At 51.9% G+C, this 20,395-nt stretch overlaps 1 protein-coding gene across 6 annotated transcripts in view; it reads left to right on the plus strand.

Moving 5' to 3' along the window:
* PPP3CC (protein phosphatase 3 catalytic subunit gamma) overlaps positions 1-20,254 on the plus strand; it is a 50,801-nt gene extending 30,547 nt beyond the window's left edge. Inside the window, exons 5-15 of one of the 6 annotated variants that reach the window (XM_084221865.1) lie at positions 705-850; positions 2,207-2,346; positions 3,106-3,183; positions 3,282-3,376; positions 4,841-4,966; positions 5,871-5,948; positions 6,647-6,673; positions 7,612-7,693; positions 9,093-9,190; positions 13,116-13,187; positions 15,820-20,254. In XM_084221865.1, coding sequence (XP_084077991.1) covers positions 705-850; positions 2,207-2,346; positions 3,106-3,183; positions 3,282-3,376; positions 4,841-4,966; positions 5,871-5,948; positions 6,647-6,673; positions 7,612-7,693; positions 9,093-9,190; positions 13,116-13,187; positions 15,820-15,995 — 1,118 coding nt within the window. In that variant the 3' untranslated portion in view covers positions 15,996-20,254. The remainder of the gene's footprint in view (positions 1-704; positions 851-2,206; positions 2,347-3,105; positions 3,184-3,281; positions 3,377-4,840; positions 4,967-5,870; positions 5,949-6,646; positions 6,674-7,611; positions 7,694-9,092; positions 9,191-13,115; positions 13,188-15,819) is intronic. The other 5 variants (XM_084221867.1, XM_084221869.1, XM_084221866.1 and 2 more) reach the window with 5 other exon arrangements.
* The last annotated feature ends 141 nt before the right edge of the window (positions 20,255-20,395 follow it).

Here is a 20,395-nt window from a genome sequence, read left to right on the forward strand (position 1 = left end):
TCACAAATGCACAGGTACAGAGTTTGATTCTAAATCAGTATTTTCAGGAATACACTGCTGATTTTAAATCAGTATTTTTAGGAATACACAGGTTCAGAGTTTAATTCTGAATCAGTATTTTCACGAATACACAAGTGATTTTAAATCAGTATTTTCAGCAATACACAGGTGCGAACTTTGATTTTAAATCAGTATTTTTAGAAATACACAGGTTCAGAGTTTGATTCTGAATCAGTATTTTCACAAATACACTGGTAATTTTAAATCAGTATTTTCACAAATACAGAGATGCAGAGTTTGATTCCAAATCAGTATTTTCACAAATACACAAAGTGATTTTAAATCAGTATTTTCACCAATACACAGCTACGAACTTTGATTTTAAATCAGTATTTTCAGGAATACACAGGGGCAGAGTTGATTTTGAATCAGTATTTTCAGGAATACACAGGTGATTTTAAATCATAATTTTCACCAATACAAAGGTGCAGAGTTAATTCTAAATCAGTATTTTCAGGAATACACCGCTGATTTTAAATTTTTTTTTTCACCAATACAAAGGTGCAGAGTTAATTCCAAATCAGTATTTTCACTACTGGGTGCAAAGTTGGATTTGTGAGCCGTTTTGATTTTGGAACTGGGTTCCTGGAGTTTATTGATCAGCCCTTGAGCTGATGGGAGCTGGGTTGGATTCCTCCCTGCAGGTCGAATCAAGTACTCGGAGCGAGTGTACGACGCGTGCATGGACACCTTCGACTGTCTTCCTCTTGCTGCCCTCCTCAACCAGCAATTCCTGTGTGTCCACGGGGGCCTGTCTCCAGAAATCACGTGTCTAGATGACATTAGGAAAGTAAGTCAGCTGCAGGAGCTGTTCCCTTCCCTTCCCAGTTCTCCCTGGGGTTCGTTCCTGTGTGGGTTTGGGGATGGGAGGGTGGGAATCTGTGGGAATCCATAAAATCTGAGGGTTTTGGGGAAGCTGCAGAAGGCAGGCCTCAGAGCAGCAGAACTGAGATTGGAGCTAAGCAGTAACCATGAGATTAGTCAGCAGAGATTAGTCAGCAGAAAAGTTATGTAAAAAGTAGAAAAGTAAAACCAAATAGAACCATGGTCTGTGTATTAATGCTTTTCTAAAATAACTCCCTAAGCTGCAGAAAAGTCTGTCTAACAAGATATTAGGAAGTAATGGAGCTCTGTACATTGTGTTTTAAGGCTTACAAGCAGGTATTGTATCTGAAATAAGCAAATATTGTTTTAACCAAAAGTATGTGTGCTTATAATGGTTGGATGGAACCACTGTCAGTGTGCTTTGGCTTTGTGTGATTGGTGAAGAAACTTTTAAAGTGAGTTGTAACATTGAGTTCTTTGCCTGCTGCTGGGGATGTGAGCTGCTGGCATCTTCCCATTGTCATAACCATGGAATGAGAGTGATGCTGGAAAATACAACAGCTCAAGAGGCTTTCCAGCAGTCCCATCCCGTTGGTGATTTGTTCTGTTTTGGTTTGAAAGCCAGGTGTGTGCTGAGGAAGGCAGGAGCCTCCCCTGAAATGGAAAATGTAAATCCCCCCTCCTCCAAATTGCTATAAATTTTAAATTAAGGGGCTCTCAGGCAAAAAAATATGGGAGCAGGAATAACAGTTCTTTATTAGGGAAGAAAATGAAAGGATAAAATGAACAATGCAGTGAACCAAACCAACCCTGGCAGAGCCAGAGCACAGCCTGACACCCTGTGGGTCAGGGTGCTGCAGCAGGGCCATTGGAATTGTGGCTCAGCCCTCCTGCAGGGCCAGGGGTGGTTCTGCTGGAGCAGGATCCTGGAGAAGGGGGCAGAATCCTCTGGAGATCCAGGGGCAGAGGCAGCTGCTGCTCCTCTGGGAATGCAGGGGAGAAGCCGTGCTGGTGTTCCAGGATCTCCAGGTTATATCCGGGTAGGAATGCTTGGCTCCTCCCCCCGGGCTCACATCCCCCAATGGGATGCTGCAGCTCTTATCAGCCCTGCAGGGACATTCAATGGCCTCTTATCAGCAGGTGTGCCCCGGAGGGAGGAGTGGGTGTGGGAGAGATAAGGAAAACTGCCCCTGAACAGGAGCCAGCTGCCCTGCAGATGGGGAACAGAACACAACCTGCTCGGCACCCCAGGACGTGTCCACAGCCCCCAGCTAAGGGGAGTGCTGCCACAGCTCCTGCTGATGTTGTGTCCCCTCTCCAGTTAGACAGGTTCAAGGAGCCTCCAGCCTTTGGTCCGATGTGTGACCTGCTGTGGTCGGATCCCTCGGAGGATTACGGCAACGAGAAAACCCTGGAGCATTTTGCCCACAACACTGTCCGAGGCTGCTCCTATTTCTACAGGTGAGGGCTGCTTTGGGGGGCATTTCTCTCCCCTCACACTAAAATCACTGCTCAGGCCACTCCGTGGGGCTGAGATTTTCCTCACTTGGCTCTGATGCACAAATTCTTGTTTGTTTTTTGCTTCTTTGAATCTTGGAATAAATTTGAGTATTGAGCCGTCCTCGGATATTGAGGTGTCTTTGGATAAATTTGCTATGTCAGGGAAGGGATAGGTTGGATATTAGGAAGAGATTTTTCACTGAAAGAATAATAAAATGCTCTTCCCAGGGAGGTGGTGGAATCACCATCTCTGGATGTGTTTAAAAAAGGACTGGCCATGGCACTCGGTGAGGTGTCAGGGCACAGGTTGGACTCGATCTTAGAGGTCTCTTCCAACCTCATCATTCTGGGATTCTGTGAATATTGAGCTGACTTTGGATAAGTTACTTCGTAAAATTGGGATCTCAAGCAGCAGAGCTGCTTCTTTGGACTGGCCTGATGAGTGGTTTGCAGCACCTGGGTCTCTAGGAAATATTCTTTCCTTGCTAAAAAAGGATTTGTGCTGACAGTCCACTTACAGGAAGGGTTTAACAGAACCCTTTGCAATTCATTTTTGAATAAAAATATATAATTTGAATAATTTTTGAATAAAACATATTTTGGGGTGCTGGACAGAAACTGAATGTTTTCTGCAAGTGGCTGCCTCCAGAAACCAAGACCACCCGAGCTCTGTGCTCTCCTTTGCTCACAGCTGCGTTCTCCTCCCTTTTTGTTTTCCAGTTATCCTGCAGTGTGTGAATTTTTGCAGAACAATAGTTTGTTATCCGTAATCCGAGCTCACGAAGCCCAGGACGCTGGGTGAGTGCTGCAGCCCGGGGGGCTGGGCGGGGTTTGGGCTGGGCTGGGCGGGGTTTGGGTTGTGCTAAGCCGGGTTTAACTCGTGCCCTGTTTTGCAGGTACCGAATGTACAGGAAGAGCCAGACCACGGGCTTTCCCTCGTTAATCACAATCTTCTCTGCACCAAATTACTTAGATGTCTATAACAACAAGGGTAAGGCTGGGGCTCTGCTGCTCTTGGGGGGGCCAGGAAATCCCTCTCCCACTCTGCCCTCCCAAAATTAAAGGATAATTTAATTGGAAAAGAGCTCCGAGCCTTTGAGTCCAAGCAGTGCCCAGTGTCACTGAGTGTCACTTCCAGCTGTTCCTTGGACACCTCCAGGGCTGGGCACTCCAACCCTCCCTGGGCAGTGCCTGAGCCCCCTTTCCATGGGGAAATTCCTGCTGTGCCCACCCTGAGCTGCCCTGGCCCAGCCTGGGGCCGTTCCCTCTGCTCCTGTCCCTGTTCCCTGGAGCACAGCCCGACCCCCCGGCTGTGCCCTCCTGGCAGGAGCTGTGCAGAGCCACAAGGGCCCCCTGAGCCTCCTCTGCTCCAGGCTGAGCCCCTGCCCAGCTCCTCAGGGATTCTCCAGCCCCTTCCCAGCTCTGTTTCCTTCCCTGGATTCCCTCCAGCCCCTCCAGGTCTCAGTGAAGGGACCAGAACTGGACACAGCCCTCGAGGCACCTCCCCAGTGCTCAGCACAGAGGGACAATCCCTGCCCTGCTCCAGCTGCCACCACACTGGTTTTGATACAAAAACCACACTATTTTTGATACAAAACTCTCTCCTCCAGTCACATTCTTGTGCCTGGAATGAAAGAGAGCTTTGTGTGCTGAGCTGAAGTGGTTGACTTAATGTGTTACTGTGGCAATTAACTCTGGAGTCATAAGGCCTGGAATAAAGCTTTCATTCCCAGCCACAGGAGAATGGAGCCCTTTTGATGGATGCTGCCATCCCACAGAAGCTGATAGTGTAGGAAAGTTTTCCACTTCCCTCTGCCCCTAAACCATGGGGATCATGGTGGAATTTTCTCCAGCTGTGGGGTTTTACACCCCTCACTTTGGATCTTGGCTCTGTTTGAGCTTCACTTTTCTGAGAGCCAATCTGAGTAAACCAAAATATTATGGCTTAAACCTTGTCATTTTGGAGAGTTGGTAGCTTGATGCTCCACGAGTGTAACAGGGTGTTGATAATGAAGGTTTTATCACACTGAGGGAGCCAGGCTGGGAGAACTGGGGGTGAAGGAGGAGGAGGCTCCAGGGAGACTTGAGGAGCCCCTGCCAGAGCCTGGAGGGATTCCAGGAGAGCTGGACAGGGACTTGGGACAGGACACAGGGAATGGCTTCCCACTGCCAGAGGGCAGGGTTGGGTGGGATATTGGGAAGGAATTCTTCCTGTGAGGGTGGGGAGGGGCTGGGATGGAATTCCCAAGGAAGTTGTGACTGCCTCTGGGTCCCTGAAAGTGTCCAAGGCCAGACTGGGGGGACTTGGAGCACCCTGGGATAGTGGAAGGTGTCCCTGCTCATGGCAGGGGTGGTACTGGCTGCTCCTTAAGATCCTTCAAATCCAGCCCATTCCAGGATTCTGTAGGTGGAAAGTGCCCATGGACATTGATTCTCTTTCCCTTTTCTCCCCCAGCTGCTGTACTGAAATATGAAAACAACGTCATGAACATCAGGCAGTTCAACTGTTCCCCTCACCCCTACTGGCTTCCAAACTTCATGGATGTCTTCACATGGTCTTTGCCTTTCGTAGGGGAAAAGGGTAAGAGAGATTTGGGGTTCTGTTCCAAGCTCCCAGTGGCTGCTCCTCATATCCTGAGTGTCACAAACCTGTCCCACAGTGCTGGCAGAGTGTTGCAGCTCCAGGTAGCACAGGAGAGCAGTTCAGGCTCAAGATCTTCATTAATGGGTTAAATTCATGCAAAACCAGCTGTTGATAGGTGTTTGAAAAAGCTTTTACCAATAAAACACTCCTTTCTTGCTCTTTCTGCATTGCTGGTGGGGCTGCTCTTGGGTGCTGTAGCCCCACCTCAGAATTTGGAGATGTTTCTCTCGGTTAGCAGCAGAGGAATTTTAAATTCCTGTTGGCTCTTGGCCCACCAAAAAGGAAGCATTCACTTCAATCCAAGGCTTATTTCGTTCTGAAGAAGGCGAGGCAGCTTAAAATATGACCAAGACTTTGCCTCAGCTTTTCACCCAGAGGATTTTTACCTCTCCTGATGAGATTAAATTCCACCCCAGTCTCGTATGTTCGGGGTGCAGCTTCACCCTCACCACTTCCAAAGGGTTTTTTGACTTTTGAGGCACCAAAGGTCGAATCCCCCCCTCCCCAGATTTGGCCCTCCTCAGAGCCAGGTGGCTGTGGCGTGGGTGAGGATGGGGAGGGGGGACCTTGAAGGAGCTCAGGCTGTTCTGCAGGAATGTTGGCACCTCCTTCCCCACGTCTGGTTCCTCTGTGATGTGCTTGGCCTGCATCCACCTCCTTGGCAGAAGATGCAACGTGTGTCGTCTGCTCCGGCGCCGCCGCGGGTACCAGCAGGCTGCGCCTAAAAGTGTCTTTAGGCTCCCACTTACGAGGGACAGACGACCTTGAAATCCTTCCCTGGTCCTCCAAATCCCTCTGCATGCCCAGGCCTCTCTGACCTCGCTGTCTGTGCCTCTTGCAGTCACCGAGATGCTCGTGAACATCCTCAACATCTGCTCCGACGACGAGCTGATTTCGGATGGCGACGAGACGTTGGAAGGTAAAATATCCCTGCTGGCACCAGAGAGCAGCGGGGGGACAGGCTGGGCGAGGTCTTTCATGCCTGAGCAGCACTTGATTTATAGCTGGATGCCCAGCCAGGGTCTCCAGTTCCTTTTTGCCCAACCTTAGCAATTTTTGGGTAGGGAATGTTTGGGTTTTTTTTCTCCTTTGCTGTTCAGTCACAGAGAAATTAAATGACATTCACTGCGACAGACACTTCTTGCCAGCTACTCTGGGAATGGTTTCCTGCTCCTTACACAGGCTGGTGGTTATTTTTTCCCCCAATTCAAAATTTTCTGCACCAAAATATCCACCCAATCTTCTCATCTGTTGCAGTGAACTCCTCTATAAAGTGGCTTCTCATGTCACCCCCCTCCCCAAAAATGCTGGGTTTGGCCCTGGTTTTAAGCTGTGCATGAAGGGGACAAATCAGTGGTTGAGCTGATGAGCAGTTTGGATTTTGGGGGGGCTCAGGAGTGAGGTGGTGACCTGAGGAAGCTGAGGGGGGCAGCGAGAAGTGGGGCCTGAGCTGCCTCGGCCCCAGGTGGAGACTCTAACCCGCTTATCCCATTGCATTTCCGTTTTGTTTTTTGGTTTTTTGGTTTTTTTTTCTTTCCTCCCTCCCATGAAAATTAAATTTGTTTCTTCTATCTCTGTCTTCATCTACTTGTTTCTTGGTGTCTCCTCTCCCTGAAGATCACTACATTTCAAGCTATCCGAAAGGTACCCAGCTAGAATTTGCTACGAGCTTAATTATCACTGCCTGTGCCACCAGATCCTTGAAGTGGATTTCCAGAGCTGACTAGCGGGGCAGTCTCTTCATCCCCTTTCAGTTTTAACATAAGCTCCATGTGTTTTTTAACCCTTCTGCGTTCCTCCAGGAACTCTGAGAAACGGGGGTCACGTTTCTACCTGATTCTGAATGCAGCCACGTAGTGCATGGCTGAGCCATGGTGCATGTGAGCCCTGGGTTTGGCTTCCCTGTCCTGATGTGTACTGGGCCATGTGAGGAATCTCAGCTGAGAGGAGATGGATTTGTTCCCTCTTTCCACCTGAATTTTCCGTTTGGTTTCAGCTCCCTCCGTGCTTTTTGTTTTCGTTTCTCTCTCCCGTCGGGTCCGTAGAGCGGAAGGGGAGCTCCCCCCCGTCCCCTTGTGTCCGTGTGGGGTCAGAGCAGAGCTGCCAGGCTCGGGCCAGCCCTTCCCTGTGCTCCTTGGATGCCAAAGCTGATGCTTGGCTGCCGCTATGAGCGAGCCCAGCGGTGCCCATCAGCCGTCAGACCCCTCCGTGCTCTGCCTTGCAAACCGTGTCCTCATGGCTGAGTCATTTGTGTCCCATCCTGTGCAGTGTGGGCCCAGCTGGTGACCTGCCAGCCAGACCTCCCCGAATCCGTGTCCTGTGGTGGTTCTACTCTCTTTAGCCCTCTCGAGTTCCGTGTGCCATCTCGTTGGTGTTGCCCTCCTCACCGCCATCCTGGTGCCATCCTGATGCCGCCATCCTGATGCCATCCTTCCAGCACCGTTCTCTCTCCGGTGTAGCTGTGACTCTGTAAAAAAAACCATGATTTCTTTTCCTGGAGTCAGGCAGGTGCTTCATGCTGACCTCCCCTGTTGAGCAGGAAACCTCCAACGTGCTGCTCTCTGCTCTTTTCTCTCCCCAAGGTGGGACAACGGTGCGCAAGGAGATCATCAGGAATAAGATCAGAGCCATTGGGAAGATGGCACGGGTCTTCTCAGTCCTTCGGTGAGGATGGGCTGGGCACTGGGCTTAAACTGGGCACTGGGCTTAATTCGAGGACTGGGCTTAGTTTGGGGGCTGGGCTTAACTGGGGACAGGGCTCAAATTGGGGATTGGGCTTAGTTTGGGGACTGGGCTTAACTGGAGACAGGGCTTAAATTGGGGACTGCGTTTCATTTGGAGACTGGGCTAAATTTTGGGACCGGGCTTAATTTGGGGACTGGGCTTAATTTGGGGACCGGGCTTAATTTGGGGACTGGGCTTCATTTGGGGACTGGGCTTCATTTGGGGGCTGGGCTTAAATTGGGGAATGGGCTTAATTCAAGGACTGGGCTTAGTTTGGGGACTGGGCTTTAAATGGGGACAGGGCTTTAATTGGGGATTGAGTTTCATTTGGGGACCAGGCTAAATTTTGGGACCGGGCTTAATTCGGGGACTGGGCTTAATTCAGGAACTGGGCTTAGTTCAGGGACTGGGCTTAACTGGGGACAGGGCTTAAATTGAGGACTGGGCTCAATTTGGGGACTGGGCTTAAATTGAGGACTGGGCTTAATTCAGGGACTGGGCTTAGTTTGGGGACTGGACTTAGACTGGGACTGGGCTTAAATTTGGGACTGAGTTTAATTTGGGGGCTGGGCTTCATGTGGGGACTGGGCTTAAACTGGGGACTGGGCTTAGTTTGGGGAGTGAGTTTAATTTGGGACCTCAGCTTAGTTTGGGGACTGGGCTTAATTCAGGAACTGGGCTAAATTTGGGGACTGAATTTAATTTGGGGATTGTGCTAAATTTTGGGACTGGGCTTATTTTGGGGACTGGGCTTAAATTAGTGACTAAGTTTAATTCAGGAACTGGGCTTCATTTGGGCACTGGGCTTCATTTGGGGACTGGGCTTAAATTGGGGACTGGGCTTCATTTTGGGACTGAGTTTAATTTGGGGACTGGGCTTCATTTTGGGACTGAGTTTAATTTGGGGACTGAGTGATGGGGAACACTAGTTAGGAAAAAAAAGAAGGGAAAAACTTCATAAAACAGATGTTTTTACCTGACTCTTTCAGGACACATTTTCCTGAAAGAAAGTTGTAGCTAGGTAGGGGTTGGTCTTTTCTCCCAAATACCAAATGACAGAGGGGAGGAAACAACCTCAAGCTGCAGCAGGGGAGATTCAGGTTGGATATTAGGAGAAATTCCTGCTTGGAAAGGGTTGCCAAGTACTGGAGGGGGCTGTCCAGGGCTGTGGTGGAGTCCCCATCCCCGAGAGGTTGAGCAGATGTGTGGATGTGGCACTTGGGGATGTGGGTGCTGGGTGACCTTAGAAGTTTTTTCCAGCCTTAATGATCCCATAATTCTCATGATCATGACTCCCACAGTGTGTAACTCGGTGTGTAACTGCTGCTCTTGCCTGCAGGGAGGAGAGTGAGAGCGTGCTGACCCTCAAAGGCCTGACCCCCACAGGTACCCTGCCCCTGGGAGTGCTCTCGGGGGGGAGGCAGACCCTGCAGACCGGTGAGTATCCCTGAGCCTCTGCATCCCCCTGCCCCAAACCCCCTGGAGCAGCTCCCACAGGCGGCCTGGAGGGTGCCAGGGGACCCCAGCCAGGGTTCAGGCCCGTGGGGAGGAAGGATTGCCAAGCAGGAGCGAGCAGAGGTGTAGGTGGGGGTGTGGAGAGATGCCAAGCTGTCCCCGTGTACCCTCGAGGAAGAAAACCCACAGCACCCTGCCTAAAGCATGTTTAGTGCTTATTTGTTTGTTTCTGCAACAAGTTTTTTATCCTTTATTTCCCTTCTAACGCTGCATGGTGCACATCCTCAGCCTCACCTCGCTGTGCTGCTGCTGTGTGACAGCCTCTGTGTGAATGTGACAGTGACACAGCCTCTGTGTGAATGTGACAGTGACACAGCTGCTTGTTTGTTCTTCGTTCAACCAGACCCCTCCCAGTCTGCCCCCGTCGTGAATCCCAAACAGGAGGAAGGTCCAGCCAAAGGAACGAGGTTCCTCCAGGGCTGGATGGTTCAGAAAAGTCTCCTCTCAGGTTTTGAGGGAGTTGTGGAGGTTTCTTCCCAAATTTGCTGCCTCCCTCAGCAGCTCAGGGAGCAGCACAGAGCAAAGGATCTGATCCTTCCCCTCGCAGGGCAAGGAGGTTGGCTGGTGCTCAGGGAGTGAGCTAGCCCAGGGGGAATCCTGTAATCCAGCCTGTTAATCCTCCCCTGCCATCGGCCTTTGGAGCCTGGCACCTCCCCAGCTTCCCCTTCCCATGGGCACCGGGGATTTCCTGCAGCTCTCCCCGGGCTGGGGCTGGGGTTTGCCTGGGTTAAAGAGTTCACCAGTCAGAAATGTGGAAGTGTCACTGCCTGCTCCCAGGGAGGATGCAGCCTCGCTCCCAAGCTCACGGATTTCTCTGCCCACAGAGGAGGATGGATATTTTTTCCCTTTTTTTATAGAAACCATCACAGCCCCGTCGCCCCAGTTCTGGGAACAGAGCCTGAGTGGGAAGGTGGCTGCTGCAGCAGCTCTGTCCCTGTATCCCAAAGCACAGGGTCATGCTGTGACGTTCTCCAGCACCTTCCCCTCTCAGGGGCTTCTCTCAGGGGTACCAGGGATCTCCCCTCCCCCAAAATAAGCCTCTCCCCAGGACAGAACAAACAAGCTGGGCCTTTGCTGCTGCCTTACCCGCCCTGCCCGCCGCCTGCAGGCTCCCCCGCTCCCCTCGGCATCTCCCGGCTTCTCCTGCCCTTCTCACCCTCCTTTCCCTGTCCTTCCTCCTTCTCCCACCCTCCCTTCCCTGTCCTTCCCTCTTCTCCCACCACCCTTTCCCTGTCCTTCCCCTTCTCCCACTCTCCTTTCCCTGTCCTTCCCCCTTCTCCCACCCTCCTTTCCCTGTCCTTCCTCCTTCTCCCACCCCCCTTTCCCTGTCCTTCCCTCTTCTCCCACTCTCCTTTCCCTGTCCTTCCCCCTTCTCCCACCCTCCCTTCCCTGTCCTTCCCTCTTCTCCCACTCTCCTTTCCCTGTCCTTCCCTCTTCTCCCATCACCCTTTCCCTGTCCTTCCCTCTTCTCCCACCCTCCTTTCCCTGTCCTTCCTCCTTCTCACCCCCCTTTCCCTGTCCTTCCCTCTTCTCCCACCCCCATTTCCCTGTCCTTCCCCTTCTTCCACTCTCCTTTCCCTGTCCTTCCCTCTTCTCCCACTCTCCTTTCCCTCTCCTTCCTCTTCTCCCACTCTCCTTTCCCTGTCCTTGCCCTTCTCCCACTCTCCTTTCCCTCTCCTTCCTCCTTCTCCCACTCTCCTTTCCCTGTCCTTCCTCCTTCTCCCACTCTCCTTTCCCTGTCCTTCCTCCTTCTCACCCCCCTTTCCCTGTCCTTCCCTCTTCTCCCACCCCCATTTCCCTGTCCTTCCTCCTTCTCCCACTCTCCTTTCCCTGTCCTTCCTCCTTCTCCCACTCTCCTTTCCCTCTCCTTCCCCCTTCTCCCACTCTCCTTTCCCTGTCCTTCCCCCTTCTCCCACCCTCCCTTCCCTGTCCTTCCCTCTTCTCCCATCACCCTTTCCCTGTCCTTCCCTCTTCTCCCACCCTCCTTTCCCTGTCCTTCCCCCTTCTCCCACCCTCCTTTCCCTGTCCTTCCCTCTTCTCCCCCTCTCCTTTCCCTGTCCTTCCTCCTTCTCCCACTCTCCTTTCCCTCTCCTTCCTCCTTCTCCCCCTCTCCTTTCCCTGTCCTTCCTCCTTCTCCCCCTCTCCTTTCCCTGTCCTTCCTCCTTCTCACCCTCCTTTCCCTGTCCTTCCTCCTTCTCCCACTCTCCTTTCCCTCTCCTTCCTCCTTCTCCCACTCTCCTTTCCCTGTCCTTCCTCCTTCTCCCACTCTCCTTTCCCTCTCCTTCCTCCTTCTCCCACTCTCCTTTCCCTGTCCTTCCTCCTTCTCACCCTCCTCTCCCTGTCCTTCCCCTTCTCCCACTCTCGTTTCCCTGTCCTTCCTCCTTCTCCCACCCCCCTTTCCCTCTCCTTCCTCCTTCTCCCACCCCCTTTCCCTGCCCTGACCCCTTCTCCCACTCTCTTCCCTGTCCTTCCCCCTTCTCACTCTCTTTTCCCTGTCCTTCCCCTTCTCCCACCCCCCTTTCCCTGTCCTTCCTCCTTCTCCCACTCTCCTTTCCCTGTCCTTCCCCTTCTCCCACCCCCTTTCCCTGTCCTTCCTCCTTCTCCCACTCTCCTTTCCCTGTCCTTCCCTCTTCTCCCACCCCCATTTCCCTCTCCTTCCCCTTCTCCCACCCTCTTTTCCCTGTCCTTCCCCTTCTCCCACTCTCCTTTCCCTGTCCTTCCCCTTCTCCCACCCCCTTTCCCTGTCCTGACCCCTTTCCCTCCCCCTTTTCCCCATCCTCCCACCCTTTCCCGTTTTGCACATCCCTTCACACTCCCGGTGAATTTATGGGAGCCCCGTCTGCTGGGTGAGGAGGAGGGGGGGCTGCCCCCCTTTTGGGGTGCCTGAGCACCTCAAAAAAGGGAAGCAGGGCTGCAGTGAGGGGGGGCTGCCCTCCTGAGCCTCTCCCAGCCTTTCACAGCAGGGCTTGGCAAAATCAACCGAACAAAGTCACGGAATCTGGGGCAGAGCTGTGCAGCCACGGCTCCATCCTTCCTCCGTGGCCTCCCAAGGACCACGTGGCCTCTGTATTGTGTCCAAAGCGAAAAAAGCTGCAGTTTTGAGGCTAAAATCCAGAGAATCTGCTCAAGGGAAGGGCGTCCTTCCAGATGTTGAGGCAGGGCCTACCAAACCATGGATGTTGCTGCAGCAGATTTAGGAAGGGGGACGTTGCTCAGCTCTGTGGTGCCTTGTTGCTTGGTAACACTTGCAGGAGGTGGAGCTGAAGCCAAGCTGGATTTGGAGCCTGATTTTCTGTTACAACTCAAGGCACCGGGGAGCGGAGCAGCCCAGTACCTGCTGCTTGTCCTTCCCTGGATAACAGGCTGCCCCTCTCCCTCCCACTGCTCCAAAACATCCCCTGGCATCCCTTCTGTGTGGTGGAGGGTGAATTCCACATAACTGATCATCCAAAGGTGGCCTGGAGCCGCCCAGCTGGGAGCAGACAAGCTTAGTCCGAGCTTGTCCCTGTCCAGTGCGCACAGCAGGAAGCCCCCACTCTCTGCTCCTCTGTTCTTCCATCAGATCAATCCAGAGGAAAGGAGACTCCCCCTGAGCCCTTGGAGGTCCCCTTCCCCCCTTCCTCTCCACCTCCTGTCACCTTTTTCTCCCCTCTCGCCACTCGTTTGGCACCACCGGGGCTGGGGGGCCGCGGGCTCTGCGTCGCAGCCATGATGTCGGATCACTCACTGTCACTCTGTTTTTGTTTCTTTTTTTTTTTTTTTGTTTTGTTTTGGTTTTTTGTTTTGTTTTGTTATTTTTTTTTTCCCTGTCTTCATTTCTGCATGCCACTGTTCTTCTGTATTGCAGCCACAGTAGAAGCGGTAGAGGCACGGGAAGGTATGGCTAGAACCCGGCGAGAGACTCAAATCATCTCCGTGTGTGCGTGCGCTCATTTTAAAGAGCTTTACCAGCCCTTAACAGAAGCTTTTTACTCTTGCATCACCAGAAGTGGGGGAGGACGAGGCCCTGCTGGGAAGGAAAAAATACCCAGGGGTTTGGTTCAAGGCTGTTTCAGCTTGAACAGTTTATTCCTTAGTGGAACACCTTCATTTGGAGCTGCCAAAGCGGTTCCTGCTGCGCCGGCTCGAGACCTTGGGCTTGAGGTCCTGCAATCTGCCAGCGCCATCAAAGCCCTTAGAAAAGAGGATTTTGTGGTGCTGGTGTAATCCCTGCCTTCCCCACAGGTAGGCCAGGGTGGAGAGGCAATTCTCTGCCTGTAGGGTGTAGGAATGACAGATCCATGAGGATTTTTCCTCGATGCCGAGCGGGGCCACGCAGCTCTACAGAGGCTTTGCTTACCAAGGGAAGTTGTTTGTGAGCCAGCCAAGTCCTTGTAAAAGATTTGGCACAGGCTCCTTTTCCTTAAATTCTCCATAGCACAAAGGAGTTTCACATTTGGTCCGTGTCATCGGGGCGAGGGTGACGTGCTCGTCCCCGCGGTGATGGAACAGGGACACGAAATTCCTCAGTGGGATTCATCCCTCCCAAATCTGCCCGTGTGTCTCCTGGTCATGCAAGAATTTTGCCTTTGTGATCCAAGGACTAGCTGTTCCCTCTCCTGGTGTTGCAGTGTGTGGTTTGTGTCGGAGTTCAGAGCCTTGTGGTGGTGTCTTTGTTCTGTCGTTCTGGGTTTTGCCTTTTTTTTTTAATTTTTAGTTTCTTTTTAATTGTTACTTTTTAGTGTCGTGTTTTTCAGCTTTGAAATTTTCCTGAGATTTCACTCTCTGGGGACAGCAAGCACTTGTCTGGTTTATCAAGTTCCTCCTATTCTATTAAAAGAGGGAGAGGTTTGGGATATTGGAAAGAAATTCTTTCCTGTAAGGGTGGTGGGATGGAATTTCCAGAAAAGCTGTGGCTGCCCCATCCCTGGAAGTGTCCGAGGTTGAACCTGGGATAATGTAACTGGAGGATTTTAATCTCCCAACCCAAACCATTCTGTGCTTCCATGAAAAGCTTTTAGGGAGCAGAACAATTCCTAAACCTCTCTAAAAAGAAGGTTCTCCTCTTAGGGAGCAGAGCAAATCCTAAACCTCGTAGGGAGCAGAGCAAATCCTAAACCTATCTTGAAGAAATAGAACCTCTTAAGGAACAAAGCAAATCCTAAACCTGCCTAAAAGAAGAACCTCCTCATAGGGAGCAGAGAAAATCCTAAACCTCTTTTAAAAAAAAGAGCCTCCTCTTAAGGAACAAAGCAAATCCTAAACCTCCCTAAAAAGATCCTCCTCTTAGGGAGCAGAGCAAATCCTAAACCTCTTAGGGAGCAGAGAAAATCCTAAACCTGCCTAAAATAAAGAGCCTCCTCTTAGGGAGCAGAGCAAATCCTAAACCTATCTTAAAGAAATAGAACCTCTTAGGGAACAAAGCAAATCCTAAACCTCCCTAAAAAGAAGAATCTCCTCTTAAGGAGCAGAGCAAATCCTAAACCTCCCTAAAAAGAAGAATCTCCTCTTAGGGAGCAGAGCAAATCCTAAACCTCTTAAGGAGCAGAGCAAATCCTAAACCTATCTTGAAGAAATAGAACCTCTTAAGGAATAAAGCAAATCCTAAACCTGCCTAAAAGAATCTCCTCCTAGGGAGCAGAGCAAATCCTAAACCTCCCTAAATAGAACCTCCTCTTAGGGAGCAGAGAAAATCCTAAACCTCCCCAAAAAGATCCTCCTCTTAAAGAACAGAGCAAATCCTAAACCTCTTAGGGAGCAGAGCAAGTCCTAAACCTGTCTTAAAGAAATAGAACCTCTTAGAAAACAAAGCAAATCCTGAACGTCCCTAAAAACAAGAATCTCTTCATAGGGAGCAGAGCAAATCCTAAACCTATCTTGAAGAAATAGAACCTCTTAAGGAACAAAGCAAATCCTAAACCTGCCTAAAAGAATCTCCTCCTAGGGAGCAGAGCAAATCCTAAACCTCCCTAAATAGAACCTCCTCTTAGGGAGCAGAGAAAATCCTAAACTTCTTAGAGAGCAGAGCAAATCCTAAATCTGCCTAAATAGAACCTCCTCTTAGGGAGCAGAGAAAATCCTAAACCTCCCTAAAAACAAGAATCTCCTCATAGGGAGCAGAGCAAATCTTAAACCTCCTCAAAAAGAGGAACCTCCTCTTAGAGAGCAGAGCAAATCCTAAACCTCCCCAAAAAGATCATCCTCTTAGGAAGCAGAGCAAATCCTAAACCTCTTGGGGAGCAGAGAAAATCCTAAACCTGCCTAAGTAGAATCTCCTCTTAGGGAGCAGAGCAAATCCTAAACCTGTTAAGGAGCAGAGCAAATCCTAAACCTCCCTAAAAGAAGAACTCCTCCTAGGGAGCAGACCAACTCCTAAACTTTGCTGCCAGCTGCTCCCGAACACACTCTGGCAACTCCAAACCCTCCCCAAAGAATTCCCAAATCCAGCCGGGTGCTTTCTGTCCCCTCCACTTGTCCCCGTCGGTGTCTGGCGTGTGCTGGAGGGCTCCTCGGGGGGTAAAAGCCGTGCCGGTGGTGCTGACACCTCCCCCTGTGCTCCCTTCCCTCCGCAGCCATCCGTGGCTTCTCCCCGCAGCACAAGATCCGCAGCTTCGAGGAGGCGCGGGGGCTGGACCGCATCAACGAGCGGATGCCGCCGCGCAAGGATTCGCTGCACTCGGACGGCCCCGTGAACTTGGTAACCTCGAACTCTGCGGACAAGAACGGCACGGGCAAGAAACCCCAGTAACGCCAGAGGATCCAAAACTTCATGAATTTTATTTATTTATTATCGGGGTGGGGTGGGGGCAGGGGGAGAAACCGACTTCACCTGGAGGCACGTCCATAAATCCAGTCCGCATCCGTTCTGTGAGAAAGCGACCATTTTGTAATTTTTTTTTTTTAATTTATGTTCAATATATATAAAAATGTCCTTTTTTTTTTTCTTTTTTTTTTTTTTTTGAGTTAGAAACCAATCCAACTGCTAGAGCATCCCGGGAGTGTTGTGCTGTCCAGCTGCCCCTCCCCGAGAGGCCAAACCTCTGCTGGGGGGGGGTTGGATTAAAAAACAAAATTCAGTCAAACCAGGCAACTTGGGTCGTTGGCTTTGGCACAATTTGGAGTTAGCCTGAGCTTTCCAAAGCAGGTCCTTCCCTTCAGGATACGGTTGGGTTGGTTTTCCTTTACACACCTGTTTTCTTCCCAGATTTTTTCCTGTTGTTTTCTTCCACCTCTTGCCTACCTGCAGCTGCTGCTTTAGCAACCAATTCCCTGCAAGCTAGATTGCTGGGATCCATCCCTCTTTTCCAAGGTGACAGCCAGGGGTAGCTCCAAAGGGTTCCAGGGTTGTTAACACCAATCACAGCACCTTTTCCTTCAGGATTTCAGCTTTATCCCAGGGGAGTCCCAAAGGAAAACAGGGAGAAGGTGGGAGAAGTGCTGCCCCTTGTTGTGGCTCTTTCTCTTGGAGCAGCCAGTTTGTGCAGCACAATTCCCTTGGGAATCCCTCTGATTCAGAGCAGAGGAATTATCTCTGCTGTCTGATGATCCTTGGGAAAGCTGCAGGCCCTGAGTTTTAAAGGAAAAGGGGGTGATTTCCACCCTGGAGGCTGCAGCTCCCCCGTTCTGCCCAGCCCACGGCACATTCCCTCCTCCCAGCTCTGCAATCAGCCCCTGCTGAGCACTTTTGCCCAGTGCCACCTCCCCGTCCCCTAGTGGGTGTGTGGCTTTGGGCATCACCCACCCCTGGCTGTCCCAGAGGAGCCAAGGGCAGCTCAGCCTTTCCCAGAGCTGGAGCAGGGGGTTGCTGATGAAAGTTTGGGATAAGATGGGTGGGGCTCTGCTGGTTTTGGGAGATGGGGCTGGGTGCTGGTGGCAGGGCAGCCCCCTGGGCTGGGAAGCAGGGAAGGTTTGGAAGGCAGAACCGAGTGGATCTGGCAGGAATTTTGGCAGGGTGTTCTGGACAGGGGTCCTGGGGGTTCCCAGGGGATGTCCCCTGGGTGTTGTCAGGGATTTTGGAGTGGGAGCTGAGCATTCTGTCACTCTGAGCATTCTTTCACTTAGACTGGGAGTGCTGGGGAAGAGTTTTGTGGGATTCCTGTTGGTCACTTGAGCTGTGTAGGGTTTGTGGGATTCCTGTTGGACATTTCCCAGTGAGCTGTGCAGGGTTTTGTGGAATTCCCACTGATCACATCCCAGTGAGCTGTGCAGGGTTTTGTGGGATTCCTTTTGGTCACTTCCCAGTGAGCTGTGCAGGGTTTTGTGGGATTCCTGTTGGTCACTTCCCAGTGAGCTGTGCAGGGTTTTGTGGGATTCCTGTTGGACATTTCCCAGTGAGCTGTGCAGGGATTGTGGGATTCCCACTGTTCACATCCCTGTGAGCTGTGCAGGGTTTTGTGGGATTCCTGTTGGTCACTTCCCAGTGAGCTGTGCAGGGTTTTGTGGGATTCCCCTTGGACACTGCCCTGTGAGCTGTGCAGGGTTTTGTGGGATTCCTGTTGGTCACTTCCTTGTGAGCAGTGCAGTTTTGGGATTCCTTTTGGTCACTTCCCAGTGAGCTGTGCAGGGATTGTGGGATTCCTGTTGGACATTTCCCAGTGAGCTGTGCAGGGTTTTGTGGGATTCCCACTGATCACATCCCTGTGAGCTGTGGAGGGTTTTGTGGGATTTCTTTTGGTCACTTCCCTGTGAGCTGTGCAGGGTTTGTGGGATTCCTGTTGGTCACTGCCCTTCCCAGCTGTGGCCATTGCCTGGAGCTGAGGCAGCAGCTCCTGGAGCACCCCTCCCCTCCAGCTTTCCCTTTCCCCCCTTCTCCCATGCTCTCTGCAGGCAGGGCTGAGCCTCTCCCAGGGGATCTTTGCCAAGGCTTTCCCTGGATCTTGCTGTCTTCCCTCGGCGGTTCCAGCGCCAGAGGAAAACAGCAACTTCCCAGGAAGCTTTCAAATTGTCTTGGGATCAGACGTCACCTAATCCCACGGGGCTGTTTAGGATTCTGTGAGCAGACCGCTGGGTTTCCACACTTTTCAGTCACATGCCTCCACTTTCCCCTCTTTTTTTTTTTCTTTTCTTGTTGATTTTTTTTTTTGGTTTGTTTCTTTTTTCCCTTTGATCCCTTTTTTTTTACCACGCCCACCGCTTTGCGAGATGTTTGGAGCGAGCTTCTCTCCCCCCAGTCCGAGGAGTGGGGCCAAATTGCCTTTTGTCTGTGAGTATTTCTTTGTCCTTTCAGGGCCTCCTGTGAGCGGTGAGCCCGTGTGTGGTACCCGGGCACACGGAGCGTGCCCGGGGCTGCCCGTGCATGTTCGGGCGTGTTGTGCTGACCCAGGCTGGGATCTCACCCAAGCAGCCAGGTTTCAGTCGGGATATTTGGGATGGGAATTGCGGGACCCCGAGCCTGGCACCCCCGTTTTCCCAGCGTGGGGGGGGGGTCAGCAGGGCCCAGCCCATCACAGAGGGGGATTTGCTTTGCTGGCAGTTTGTCCCCCCACCCTCTTCTCCTGCTCTGGCATCACCAATTCCCCCTCCTCAAAATCCTTTTGGACTTTGTGCTTCGTGGTTTGAGGGCTCAGATCCAGCCCCTGGTCCCTGGGGCTGGTGGAATTGCAGCTTCCCAGTGTGCCAGCCCTGGAAAAGGGCTGGATGTTCATTGTCCTGGCCCTGGAGAAGGTGGCCAGAGGTGGGATTGTTGTCCCCCCTTATCCCTAGGGCTGGTGTTGCTGCACTGTCCCAGCCCTGGAGACAGTGGCCGAGGGCTGGAAGTTGTCCTTGTGTCCCTGTGGCACCCACACGTGTGGCTGTCACACTGCCAGGTCCCCTCTTCCCTTTGAAGCAGTTCCCGAGGGGGTGAGGAGCAGCGATGGGGCTCTGGGTGCTAATTACCCCCTCAATTAACGCCCCCTCTCCGGGCCGGGCTTCCCCTGCCACAGCCCCCAGCCGAGACCCCCCCTCCCCTCTTTTGGGGACAACTTCGGAGCAGAATTCCCTGCCCCGATCCCCACCACGGCAAACCAAAAAAAACAATCCAGAAACGCCCCCAAATTCCCCCTTTTCCTCCTTTTCCCCCCAAATCCAGCGCCTCGGAGCTGGGCTTGTCTCTGACCCCTCCTCTCCGAGCTCCCGCCCGTCCCTTCCCCTCCCCGGCTGCCACCTGGAGCTTGGACAACCGGGATTGAGGGGAGCCCGCGGCCCCGGGGGAGCCCCCCCGACCCGAGGGAGCCCCCAAATCCAGGGAAAGCCCCCTCCTCCCCGCAGCCTGGGTTTTTTTGCATGTTCTAGCAAGGTGCATGTCCAAGGAGGGGAGTCGGCAATGGGGCGGGTGGTGGGTTGAGTTCAAGCTTAATTTTCTTTTTGGGATTGGGAGAACCCCTCTGGCTGCCTCTGGCACAGATCCCACCTGGCCAGGGGAGCTGGCAGGGATGCAGATCCCACCAAACCTCGGCCAGGGAGGACCTGAAGCCCTCCAGGGGTGCAGTGATGGTGATTTTAGGGTTCTCGATGCTGAAGGATCATACGCCCGTTGCCTGGAGACTGCCTCCTTTTTAATTTTTATTTTTATTTCTTGCTTTTTTTTTTTTTTTTTTTTTTTTTTTTAGTTCTGTTGAAAGGAGAAAAAAAAAATGGTGAAAATGTTATTTATTGGCAGAAATTATTTAATATAATTTCTTTTTTTTTTTTTTTTTTGTGAAACAAGGAATGAATTTGTTAGAACTGTCTCGATGTAAATCGGAGTCATCTTTAAGGAGGAAAAAAAAAAAGAAAAAAAAAGTTAAAAATTGACACAGTCACTGCGCTCCACTGTGATTTTTTGGGTGGCTGAGGGGGGTTCATGTGCTGCCAGAAGGGAGAATTTGGGGGGTTTTAGAGCCTCTCCAGGGCTGGGGCAGTGCCCAGACAGCGTCTGCAGCCCCCGGCACAGGCGGAGCGGCGGCTCCCGGCTGCGTTTGGAGCTTTGGAGAGCTCTCAGCTCCTGCTCCTCGTCCTTCCCTGGGTAAATAACGCCGTGCCAGCAGGGACAGGACGGGATGTGCCAGCTCTTGTTCCACCCCAGCTCCTTCCTTGTCCCTTCTGGGGGTGCTGCCTCCACAGAGAGGATCCAGGGAGCAGCCCTGGGGTCGGGATCCATCTGGGTGGATCCATCTGGGTCGCAGTTCC

Source organism: Fringilla coelebs (genome assembly GCF_963513975.1).
Source record: "Fringilla coelebs genome assembly, chromosome: 26".
Taxonomy (NCBI): Eukaryota; Metazoa; Chordata; class Aves; order Passeriformes; family Fringillidae; genus Fringilla; species Fringilla coelebs.